Source organism: Podarcis erhardii (genome assembly GCF_964252035.2).
Source record: "Podarcis erhardii genome assembly, chromosome: 11".
NCBI classification, from domain to species: Eukaryota; Metazoa; Chordata; class Lepidosauria; order Squamata; family Lacertidae; genus Podarcis; species Podarcis erhardii.
Genome location: NC_138501.1, coordinates 48,110,131 through 48,123,243, shown reverse-complemented (window position 1 = coordinate 48,123,243; position 13,113 = coordinate 48,110,131). Strand labels below are relative to the sequence as shown.

Below are 13,113 nucleotides of genomic sequence, written 5' to 3'. Positions count from 1 at the left end.
ACCCAGCAGTTGCATGTGGAGGAGCGGAGACTCGAACCCGGTTCCCCAGATTACGAGACTACCGCTCTTAACCACTACACCACACTGGCGGTCCCATAAGTACGAGGGTCCTCACCCACCTTTCTATCCTGCTGATGGAAGCCTGGAAGGCCACAAGATGTGGTGGTTCATCAATCTTTGCTTTCCCACCCAACCACCCACTTCTTCCCCACATGGCTTCAGGACTGCAGAGAGCCAGTGTGGTGTAGTGGTTAAGAGTGGTAGACTTGTAATCTGGTGAACCGGGTTCGCGTCCTCGCTTCTCCACATGCAGCTGCTGGGTGACCTTGGGCCAGTCACACTTCTTTGAAGTCTCTCAGCCTCACTCACCTCACAGAGTGTTTGTTGTGCGGGAGGAAGGGAAAGGAGAATGTTAGCCGCTTTGAGACTCCTGAAGGGGAGTGATAAAGTGGGATATCAAATTCAAACTCCTCCTCCTCCTCCAAGAGAGTAAACCCTCTCTCTTTCTGGCAGCATGATTCTCATACTCTGGGTATGCAAAAGAAAAACATGCCTGGGAGCGGGGGAGGATTAAAAGGGAAAGGCCTCGCCAAATTTAACCTCTTTGAAGTCCTGCTGATTTCAGTGGGCTTGAAATCAACAGGAGTTAAAAGGCCTTTGGTGTGGGTAGGCGGAAATATGCATTATATCAAATAAATACTGCATATATCTGTACGTTTTATTGTGAGATCCAAAAACCTGGAGGAGGAAGTAAGTTAGAAAGGGTGGCGTTATCACTAGGCGTCCTTCTTCGTAGCAAAAGAACGAGGCAATTAGCCAGAGGTTGAAACAGAGAGACCTGTCATCAGTGAAACACTGGATTCTCAGGAGGTAGGGTATATTGTACAAGTTGAAACTTACAGGTATTAGTCCGCTCGCCGTATTGAGCTTTTTGTACACTTCTTAGAGGTGATAGCAATTAAGCAGCACAGAAATGGTCAGAATAATAGTTAAAAAACAGAGAGGGCAGACGAGGAATTTTTTTTAGCGAAAAACAGTTTCTACCTATTGTATTGCTATTGGCGAAGCTCAACATCAAAAAAACTAAGATCATGGCCACTGGGCCCATCACCTTCTGGCAAACAGAAGGGGAAGAAATGGAGGCAGTGAGAGATGTTACTTTCTTGGGCTCCGTGATCACTGCAGATGGTGACAGCAGTCACGAAATTAAAAGACTCCTGCTTCTTGGGAGAAAAGCAGTGACAAACCTAGACAGCATCTTAAAAAGCAGAGACATCACCTTGCCAACAAAGGTCCATATAGTTAAAGCTATGGTTTTCCCAGTAGTGATGTATGAAAGTGAGAGCTGGACCATAAAGAAGGCTGATTGCTGAAGAATGGATGCTTTTGAATTATGGTGCTGGAGGAGACTCTTGAGAGTCCCATGGACTGCAAGAAGATCAAACCTCTCCATTCTGAAGGAAATCAGCCCTGAGTGCTCAATGGAAGGACAGATCCTGAAGCTGAGGCTCCAATCCTTTGGCCACTTCATGAGAAGAGAAGACTCCCTGGAAAAGACCCTGATGTTGGGAAAGATGGAGGGCACAAGGAGAAGGGGACGACAGAGGACGAGATGGTTGGACGGTGTTCTCGAAGCTACCAGCATGAGTTTGACCAAACTGCGGGAGGCAGTGGAAGACAGGAGTGCCTGGCGTGCTCTGGTCCATGGGGTCACGAAGAATCGGACACAACTAAATGACTAAACAACAACAACACCTATTGTGTTTCTGAAAAGCCTCTCCTCCTCACAGAGGGGAGGTGTTGTGAGCACGAGCCATTCCCGCGTCAGCAGGGGGACGTATTTGGCCCCCTGGGTCCCTTTCCCGGCTGCCGCACCACGCCCACCAGGCCAGCCAATAGGGTTGGCTTGGGGGCGGGGTCTAGCTGCATTCAAGCGGCTGCAGCAGCACTGCACCTCATTCTGCCCAGCGAGGCGGCCCCGTTTCGAGACGATGGCGTTCATTTGCCTAATCAAGGAAATGATATGTGGTTGGCTGCTGTCATCAGTTGCATTAGGGATTGGTTGGAGCTGTGAGGGTATTTGGCTGTGAGCTTGGGTGGTGCTTTGGCACTGGAATATTTGTCGTGTGTTGGTGGGCAGGGTGTGGCCATCACCTATCTCTCCCCTTGTTGGGTATTCCGTTAAAGGAATGCAGCGGTCGTGGATCCTGTCCAATGCCCTGCTGGTGGCTAGGGCCATGGCACTGTTGCAGGAACCCCCCCCCCAATCATTCAATTTGTACAAACACGACACACACACTCAAACATGACATACGTGACGTTTCTGTTATAAATTCATAGTAAATCAACAGTACATTGGATTTACACCGGTCCACTTTTATTTCGCTCCATGAAGAAAGGACTATCAAAGAGGGATGGTTTGATACAGGACGGCCATAATCCCTTAAGCGTACCAACACGTACTCAGGAGCCCTACCCAGTTGGCATGCCAACCTTGATGGTCCCAGACAGAAGACCATCAGGGTCACAAAGGACTTGCATATGGGAGTGGATTCAACACGGACTGAAACAAAGGACAATGATGAGATCTTCCCTCTGGGGGCAGGAAACTGCCAACTCCCCTTTGTCCTCTGGAAATGACTCATGGGAAAGGAGGAACCAGCCAGGTGACAAGATACTCAGGTTACCTCCACAACTCCTCCCTCAACCCCTCCTTTTTGTGATGTAGCTGTGATGTATTTGTGATGTAGTTGTGACGTAGTCTTAGGGGTGTAGTTTGGGGGATTAGCAACTAATAAAAACTGGGGACTTTTCTGTGCTGGGCTTCCATTTTGCTTCATCTTGTAGTGGGTGGGAGTCCTATCGCAACAGTCTACAATAAAGACCAAGCCTACAGGCTGCTGTTTTGCTCCAAATTCTCCTGGTTGGTGTCTTTGTCTTTTTGTCCAAGGGAGCCCTTGGATTCCTCCATTAGCAGCACAACCCCGGTGACATCAGGGGAAGCTTCCAGTTGTATTTGCATCAACAAGCTCCTCTCACTGGTTGTTAACCCTCAAATGACTCCCCGCCGAGCGGGGTGGAGTCATGTATAGATTGTTTGACCCAATGCCTAAGCCAATACCACTCACACGCTGTAACCAATAAAGTTGTGGCCTTCTTTAGCCCATTAACCTAAAATACATGTGTCCTTGTGTCTTATTTACCACTGGTGGAGGGTCCTTGACTCACAACAAAAAGGTACTATAACTATAAAGTTTATTGGGAGTCTCGTAAAGGCAGATAATTAGCGGATTTATTTGCATTTCTTTTTCTCCTCTCTTTTGAAAATGCAGAGCATCAAGGGATATAGCTGTTTAATGCATTGCTTATTGTGGATCTTACTTTTTTCCAGTAAGAAGAAAAACGTCAGAAAAGGAGCCAGGTGAGTTGTAGGGCAGAAGTCTGCAGGGACCTTCTGAACACATTTGCCTCGCTGAGAAGAAGGCCCGGTTTTGTTCTGATTTCCAGTTGCTATGAAATTACAAAGTCAAGAACCGCCAGAGCTAATAATAAGGCGCCGTTGCTCCTTTCCTGAGGTTTCTCAATTTCACAAAGTCGCAGGAGGAGGAAAGCGTGGGCAGAAGTGGGCAAGGAAGAGGCAAGCAACTGACCTTTCGGTGATTATGCTGGGGTTAACCGTCACGACGTCCGTCTTTACACCAACATCTACAACGTATTTCTCCGAAATGGGAGGCAAATTGCAGCTAGAAAGAACAGAGCAACAAAGAGGCCATTATTATTTCCCTCCTTCAAGGAGCTAAGATGTGTAGGCTGAATAGAGTGAGTGATCTGGCTTAATGGAAGTGTGATTTGAAGCTAGCTCTCCCTGATTCCAAATAAAGTAGGGTGGGTTCCCCTTCTGCAGACTGCTTCCTCTGAAAGGAATATCTTCCTGTACTGATCAGCTGGTTATAAATCATGCTCTCAGCGCCGCAAGAGAAATGACCCATCAGGAGAAGCCATTTGTAGTGGCAGCCCTCCATTTTCCACCTCAATCAAAGAGATTTATAAAACAAGCACTCTTTAGACGTTCCCTCGGTCCTCTTTTCCCCCTAGATCACTGTTTCTCAAACTCAGCCCTCTAGATGTTTGGGGACTACAACTCCCATCATCCCTGGCCACTGGTCCTGCTAGCTAGGGATGTTGGGAGTTGTAGTCCCAAAACAGACCTAAGCTTGAGAAACATCGCCCTAGATGTTCAGCACAAATATTACCTTTATAGTCAATCCCGTCATCCAAAACATTTCAGAAAGAGTCAACAATAGGCGGGTGCAGCTTGTGATTCCTTAATTTACAACATTCTTTAAAATTACAAAAAAAAGGGGCTTAAATTGAGAGCCTCTTGTGCCACACCCTGAGAAACTGGATAGGTGATGTGAGCAGTTTCACCCTCTGACCTCTAGGTGGAGCCAAGCATCAGACAAAGTAGGGACCTTCTGCCTTCAGAGAACACTGGCCACTTCGGATTTCTATGCTGTGGGGGAACACCAGTGCAAGGGACAGGAGCCATGGCGAAGGGCTGCCGTAGCTCAGTAGTAGAGAATATGTTTTGCATGCAGAAGGTCTCAGGTTCAACCCTGAAGTGGGACTGGGGATGTCTCAGTCAGTGGTGACAATACTGAAACAGATGGACCAGTGGTCTGAAGCAGTGCAAGCCAATTTCCTTCCTATGTACTGTAGGTTAACCCACAGCGCCACCCACATCCCCTTCATGTGCTATACACAACTGCTAATCCCTTGAAGGAATTGCACCAGAACTGTTACCGGAACACAAAATCGGCACTGTCGATCTCCCGGCCACATCTGCTGTTCTTCAGAATCCCTCCGTTTCCAACCACAGCACACTTCTTGAACTGGGACCGATAGTACGGCATCTCCTAGAGAGAAATGGAGTAAGCCGGTTCATTAGCAGTGGCAACCCTCGCAGGAACTGGTTTTGTTCCCTTGGATGAAAGGATGAAACCCAGTTAACTCTGGGCTCGCACATGCACACACAAGTATGGTCATCTCTTGAGTTTTCCCTGCATCTGATTACTCTACAGCAGGCTTCCTCTAACTCGACCCTCCAGATGTTTTGAAACTACTATTCCCATCATCCCTGACCGCTGGTCCTGCTAGCTAGGGATCATGGGAGTTGTAGGCCAAAAACATCTGGAGAGCCAAGTCTGAGGAAGCCTGCTCTACAGTCAGTGACTGGCAGTGCAATGGATGGACTGACTCTGCAGGAAAGCTCTGCTGTTGCATTTTAGGTCATACATACAAAACATCCATGTTATTAGATCTTGGTGGCCTCACCCACTACCCCATCATGACCAGCAGCAACCAGGACACTGAGTTGGCAGCTAGTGTCCCTGGCTAAGGAGCCAGGCCCAGATTCCTAGCTCTGAGCCTGAATTCTGGTGATCAGAGCCCAACTGAACCCAAGGCTGTCCCATCAAGATCCCAAGGAAACGAGCTACCTCACCAGTGCAGTGGCCTACGAAGAACACAAAGGCGGGAGGTCATGGAGTGAAAGAAAAGTGCTGGTTTTCAGGCCAGAGTTCTGGACCCTTGAGACGTAGACTGAATGCACAAGTCTCAAAAGTCCTTGTTTAACCCACCCCACCCATCTTCCACCCCTCTCCCCCTTTTCTTCCTAATGTCTCGACAAATGAAACTGATTGGTAAAAATGTTACATGGAAAAAATACAAGAGAGAGACATTACACATACTTCTGTAAATCACGAAAATCTTTAATAAAAATACCAAAAAAAAGGTCCTTGTTTTAGGTTGGAGCAAAGTGCTCACTAGGAGCTCTCCATGGTGCTGAAGCAACAAAACCTGCCTTGCCTGGTGTCTTCCTCCACAGGAGCAAAACAGAGAATACTGTGGTACCTCTGGATGCGAACGGGATCTGTTCCGTAGCCCCGTTCGCATCCTGAGCAGAACGCAACCCATGTCTTCAGAAGTTGGAGTCAAACCCATCCCTAGTTTACATGGACAAACGATCCTTATAATGCCTGGCACCTCACGGAGATGGAAAGACTTGCTTATATAAGCATGCAAATGCTGCTATTAGTACATGCATAGTTTATGAGTAATTCCGCAACAGTAAAACAAAAATACATCTGAAGGAAACGGTGACATGAAATGTGGTGTGGTTGTTGTTGTTGCTTTTAATGTGATTTTTTTATAGCACGCGTTACATGGTGCTCATAATGGCAGAAAGCCCAATGGCGCAACGAAGAGTCCTCTGAGATTTGGGGGCAAAGAGAACCACGTTCAGAGATGGACCAGCAACATTAGGTTGGAACTGACATATGGGAAGCAATAACACAAAGGGTCAAACGTTTGATTGATCCAGCACGCAATTTAGGAAAAGGGGTTGAAAATACAACTGCCATTATGGGGATCAGGCTTCAGGCCCCAGGCCCTGTTTGCAGACCTACTCCGTTTTACAAAGATGTCTGCAACCGTGACATGAAGGCTGGTAACATCAACCTTGATATGTGGGGATCTCTTGCAGATGATGGCAGTGCTTAGAGACTGGCAGGCAGTCATGCATCCAAAGCAGTGGACCAGAGGAGGAATGACCGCCGGGAGGAGCGTGGAAAGAAGAGCCGCCATGGTGCATCTGCACCAGCACAAATGGATGCCTTCATCTGCATGGATGCATGACCTGACGGCCTGTCTTCAACCTGTTATAAGTGGCCTTCCAATAGCCTTCCAGACTGCTGATCAAGTCCACCTGCAACCACTTTCTACGATGCTACAGTATTGGTATCTGTAATTGGTTTCATACCTGTAAACCACTTAGAAGCCAACTTGGTAACCTGAATTCATTTAATTAATTAATTAAATCAACTACTCTATTCCAAACTTAAAAATGGAAAGCGTAATGCTGGTGGTCAACAAAAGAGGTTTAAAGACTGTCTCGAGGCAAATCTAAAAAAAAAAATGTAGTATAAACACTGACAACTGGGGAACACTGGCCTGTTAGTGCTCCTATTGGAGAACAGCCTTTACCAAAGGTGTCATGGGCTTTGAAGAAACTCAAACTCAGGACGCAAGGGAGAAACGTGCTAAGAGGAAGGCACGCTTGGCAAATCCACACTGTGATCAACTCCCACCCGGGAACCAATGTCCCCACTGTGGAAGGACGTGTGGATCCAGAATTGGCCTCCACAGTCACTTACGGACTCATTGTTAAAACCGTGTTTATGGAAGACAATCTTATTCGGCTACGAGTGATCACAGAAGAAGAAGAAGAAGAAGAAGAAGAAGAAGAAGAAGAAGAAGAAGAAGAAGAAGAAGAAGAAAGAATTGGTTTTACACCTGTAAACCACTTAGAAGCCACCTTCTAATCTGAATTAAAAACAATAATAATGCAACTGGTGCTCCCAGACCAACCACAGGGCTCACCATAAGGAGCAATGCACTGTATACGTAAAGCACTTTGGAACGCTTAATATGCTATATAAATGCTAAGCACTGCTGTCAGTCAGTCTTTTGGGGTCACTATTGGGCATCATCTCGTTTTCTTAGCTATAGACCAGAAGCAATTCTGCACTCATCCCTGCCAGAGAATACTCGGCTGTTGATCAGTCATTTTCCACATGGATATGATACTCCCGTGATGTAAAGCTGCTAAATATAAACTAAGCTGCCTATCAGCTGTTGCACAGGAATGTGACGGCAAAGAAAACAGTTGGCCTGCGATCAGAACGGTTACGCAGGAAATCATTGCAGCGCAGAGGATGACAAGATTGCCACCCGACACACGCCTCTGAATAGAAACGGCGTCTTGAGATTATGCTAAGTCAACAACATGTACCGCACCTTTGGAAACATTCGGAATATTTCTTGATTGATGTGAAAGATGCCGCTTGTGTCCACTTCGTACTTGAGTTTTGTTCCCAGGGGCGTGTTCTTCTGGGTGGTGAAGAGGAAGGCTGGGGCGTTGCAGCACCTCGACAGAGTAGCCCTAAAGAAGGAGAAACAAGGTTACGTGGGTCAACCCCAGCACAGGACAAAGGCAGACCCTCGACCCAGGCAAACACCGAGTGTGGCAGGGAGCTATGAATCAGCTGCTGTTGATGTCAATATTGCATGCATACAACACTGTTTCTCCAACGAGCATCTGCCCAAATTTTATGTGGCCCTCAGCCTGATCTCTCCTGGCACCAGAAGCCACCTGGGCAGAGGAAGAAGAGGCAAGGAAAGGGGGAAATGAGGGTGACAGAACAGAGACAGATGGGAGAGTGAGGGATAGAAAAAGAGAGAGAAAAGGGTGTGGAGAGAGAGTGTGGAGAGCCTGTGGCGATCACACAGGGTCCCCAGACATGTCACCGTCTATTGATCTCTGTGCCACCACTTTATTTCTCGCTGCCACCACCCAGGCCCTACCTGGTACAATACTGAGTCCAGTCAGAATTAAATTGGAACATAAACTTTTGTTTATTTATTGCAGTTTAACAAGCATGTGGTTTCATAAATGGTATCGGTCAATTACAATCATGGGGTGCCTATCCAGACCTATAATTTCCGCTCCCTGCTCTCACTCACTACACCACCTCTCAGATATTTACTTGTCTTCCTAGCCCCTAAATATTCAGATATTTACTTGTCTTCCTAGCCCCTAAATATTCAGATATTTATTTGTCTTCCTAGCCCCTAAATATTCAGATATTTACTTATCTTCCTAGCCCCTAAATATTCCTCAGCTTATTTCGCTACACTAACTCAACCTACCCACAGACTCTATCCCAATTCGCTCCCACTCCAACCAACCACCCAACTCCCAACGAACTCCTCCCAGAGCTGGTTTTATAGTCCCTCTGACTCCACCCCCCTGGGTCCTGACTGTGTAACCTGTTTAACTATTTCATCTCCAGCACTCTCATATGTTCACGTCACAGAGCCCCACCCACTTTTTGCTTTGGCCCTGCCCACCACTGGCTTCAGACCCGCCCTTAGCCACCCCATGTTGCTATGGTGAGCAAATATCTTCCATCTTTTGAAATATGGATACAGTAGGTGGATGCCCTGTCAGAGAAACTAAACATACCAAATCAGTCCCTACTACAAAAGGTTTTTCTACCCTACCCCACCTCCCTACAAATACGCCAGACTCCACTGCCCTAAAGAAACAACGGCTGAAAATATCTGTAAAGGTAAAGGTAAAGGGACCCCTGACCATTAGCTCCAGTCGTGACCGACTCTGGGGTTGCGGCGCTCATCTTACTTTATTAGCCGAGGGAGCCGGCGTACAGATTCCGGGTCATGTGGCCAGCATGACTAAGCCACTTCTGGCGAACCAGAGCACCACACAGAAATGCCGTTTACCTCCCCGCCAGAGCGGTACCTCTTTATCTACTTGCACTTTGATGTGCTTTCGAACTGCTAGGTTGGCAGGAGCTGGGACTGAGCAACGGGAGCGCACCCCGTCGCAGGGATTCGAACCGCTGACCTTCTGATCGGCAAGTCCAAGGCTCTGTGGTTTAACCCGCAGCGCCACCCACGTCCTGATGCAAATATCTGAGGGTGCCCCAAATCCAAAAATCCAAGAATCAGCCAATGCCCTAAATATCCTTTCCTGGAATGTGGCCGGCTGGTCTAGATGTTTATCTCAATCTACAGATATTCCATTCTATCGCCAAAACTTTAACATCATTGCCCTTCAAGAGACATGGGTGGCGGCAGAAACTCCAGTTCTGGGAGGTTTTTATGTTTATGCAATTAGGGCTGTCCCGGGAAGAGGCCCAGGAAGGCTAAAAGCCGGGCTTTGGATCTTGATTTCTCAATGTCTAAATGCCACCTGTAAAGAGCTGCCCTCTCTAGACCAACTAGCAATGGCCTTACTTATATCATGGGGAAGATCTAAAGTGTTATAAAAAATCTTCCATCTTGCAAAACCAAGAGCAGCTCCTGCACAATGCAACAGCCAAGAGCGGTTCTTCAGCTAACAGTGCTTGCTGAGACTGGCGGAAATGACTGGCAGAATCCGAGACCAAGGTGAAGAGTCGGTGGAAGAAGATTGGGAAAAAATTAAAGTTTATTTACAGAAACATTGCAAAATTAAGGAATGTTAGAAGGTTGTTGGAATGAAGTAATGTGGTTTTAGCAGAAATGTTATAAAGGATTAGGTTAAAATGGATTTACTAATTGGTGAAAGACGAGAATTATAGTATATTAAGATAAATTATTAGGATAAAAACAAAGCTGGAAAGGATTTGCTGAAACATCTAACTGAACTCGAATACAAAAAAGGGAGGTGTGAGGAGGTCAAGGAAATAAGTAAAGGAAAGAAAGTTATGCAAAGGTCTGATTTGTTGTTGTTTTTTAATTGTTTGTTTGTATTTCTTATGTTTTTTCTTATTTTTCTTTTTTATTGTTTCTCTTTGTAATCTTTAAAATTTGAATAAATATTATTTTTTTAAAAAACAACAACAGTGCTTGCTGAGGTCCTGCCACCCCCGAGCTGAGACGCCTCTTACTTGAACTGTCTGGCTTCGGTGATGTTCATCTCCCACTTGCACATCTGAAGGTTTTTCCACCTTTCAAACAACTCTGTCTGCTTCACCCTAAAAGAGGGAAGAGGGGGAAAGGATCTTTTAATTAATCTTAGAGCATGGGTCCAAGAGGCTATTGACTCCCAAAGTTTGCCACTGCGGTGAGAACTAGCCTGCGGTGGGCAAACATTTCCTTGATATATAAATCTAGGGCAGCCCCCAATTTTATATACAGATATTATTAACTGCCGTTTATATCTGGTTCAACAAAACAGCATGGAGAATGAAAATAAAACAAGGGTCTTTCCATTTAAATTTGTCATTTCTGGTATCTCATTAACAATTAAGGGTGAGCTATCTTTCTGCATGCTATCAGGCTGCTTTACATCTTCTACTTAATTATTATTAAAGCGCTGTAAAGCAAGTCATGATCTGTATCTGCCAACAGCCCTTTTCCTTTTCTGTTGTTAACACATTCAAGAAAATCACCCCACCTTCTCATAAAACTTGTCACGTCTTTTGTTTTTGTGCCCCAAATCTGAGAAAATGAGCTAACTCAGCAATGGCAGCAGATTCCCAGAGTGTTATCAACTGACGCTTTTATAGATAGTACAAGTGTCAACCTGCAATTCCTTGCAGAAGGCAATCTTAATGTGCAACCAGCATGATAAGATATTAGCTCTGCATGCTTGTGCCCTCCCTGATTCCTCCACTTCATTTAATTAGAGGGGGGAAACCTCAGGTGCCAACGTTGCCAGATGCTGTGCTCCTCTGCCTCATTGCGGCTACCTCTTGCTCGCTTGGGAGACAGAGCCAATGGCCAATCAGGTAGGGGGAGTGTTGTCTCCTTCCTCCTCCTCCTTGCCTCTCCTCTGGGCAAAATATTTATTTATTTATTTATTTATTTATTTATTTATTTATTTATTTATTTATACCCCGCCCATCTGGCTGAGTTTCCCAGCCACTCTGGGTGGCTCCCAATCAAGTGTTAAAAACAATACAGCATTAAATATTAAAAACTTCCCTACACAGGGCTGCCTTCAGATGTCTTTTAAAGAGAAGATAGCTGCTTATTTCCTTCACATCTGAAGGGAGGGCGTTCCACAGGGTGGGCGCCACCACCAAGAAGGCCCTCTGTCTGGTTCCCTGTAACCTCACTTCCCGCAATGAGGGAACTGCCAAAAGGCCCTCGGTGCTGGATCTCAGTGTCCGTGCAGAACGATGGGGGTGGAGACGCTCCTTCAGGTATACAGGACTGAGGCCATTTAAAGGTCAGCACCAACACTTTGAATTGTGCTCAGAAACGTACTGGGAGCCAATGTAGATCTCTCAGGACCGGTGTTATGTGGTCCCAGCGGCCACTCCCAGTCACCAGTCTAGCTGCCACATTCTGGATTAATTGCAGTTTCCAGGTCACCTTCAAAGGTAGCCCTCTAGCTGCCACATTCTGGATTAATTGCAGTTTCCAGGTCACCTTCAAAGGTAGCCCCACGTAGAGTGCATTGCAGAAGAAGAGCTTGGATTTGATATCCCACTTTATCACTACCCTAAGGAGTCTCAAAGTGGCTAACATTCTCCTTTCCCTTCGTCCCCCACAACCAACACTCTGTGAGGTGAGTGGGGCTGAGAGACTTCAGAGAAGTTTGACTAGCCCAAGGTCACCCAGCAGCTGCATGTGGAGGAGCGGGGAAGCGAACCCGGTTCACCAGATTACGAGTCCACCGCTCTTAACCACTACACCACACTGGCTCTGAGACGAGTGAACAAGCAAGATGCATTTTGGGGCATTTCGCTTGTCCCAAAAGAGTCCTTGCCTTCTATAGGCCCCTCCAAGCACCTATTTCCTTGTGTGTTTATGATTATTCGTGCTCATAGGGTGCTTATACAGATACTGTTTGGCACCTGCAAAAGTATTGATGATTGATTTTATATTCTGCCCTATACCCGGAGGTCTCAGGGCGGCTCACACAACAAAACTGAAACACGAAACCACAAAATATATAATCAAAATAAAAACAACAACCCAATAACCAGCTCCAGGGGGGGGGGGGGGAACATTTTAAAAGGGCATAGGTGCCAATTAAATCAACCAAAGGCCTGGTTAAAAAGGAAGGTTTTTGCCTGGCACCTAAAGGTGTATAATGAAGGCGCCAGGCAAACTTCCCTGGGGAGAGCATTCCCCAATTGGTGAGCCACTGCAGAGGAGGCCCTGTTCTCGTGTTGCCACCCTCCGGACCTCTCGAGGAGGAGGCACACAAAGGAGGGCCTCAGAAGATGATCTCAGGGTCCGGGTAGGTTCATATGGAAACAGGCGGTCCTTAAGGTATTGTGGTCCAGAGCCATTTAAGGCTTTATAGGTCAAAACCAGCACTTTGAATTGGGCCCAAAAACTAATTGGTAGCCAGGGCAGTTGGACCAGGATTGGTGTAATATGCTCAAACCGTCTTTTTGGGTGGTCATACTGCTTCGTTTCCAATCAATGCATGTGCTGCAGCTGAAATAATGCACCGTATTTTTCGCCCTATAAGGCGCACCGGCTCATAGGATGCACCTAGCTTTCGGGGGGGGGGAATCAAGGAAAAAA

General features: G+C 46.5%; 1 protein-coding gene and 1 long non-coding RNA gene across 3 annotated transcripts in view; one reads left to right on the top strand and one right to left on the bottom strand.

The window, feature by feature from the left end:
* The window catches only part of LOC309352899, a 181,066-nt gene that overhangs the window by 45,005 nt on the left and 122,948 nt on the right, over positions 1–13,113 (top strand). The gene's annotated exons all lie outside the window — the stretch shown is intronic.
* ST8SIA5 (ST8 alpha-N-acetyl-neuraminide alpha-2,8-sialyltransferase 5) overlaps positions 1–13,113 on the bottom strand; it is a 59,501-nt gene that overhangs the window by 4,457 nt on the left and 41,931 nt on the right. For both annotated transcript variants that reach the window (XM_081881599.1, XM_081881598.1), the window contains 4 exons: positions 10,515–10,601; positions 7,858–8,002; positions 4,804–4,916; positions 3,651–3,743 (listed from right to left, as the gene is read on the bottom strand). In XM_081881599.1, the coding sequence (XP_081737725.1) occupies positions 3,651–3,743; positions 4,804–4,916; positions 7,858–8,002; positions 10,515–10,601 (438 nt within the window). The remainder of the gene's footprint in view (positions 1–3,650; positions 3,744–4,803; positions 4,917–7,857; positions 8,003–10,514; positions 10,602–13,113) is intronic.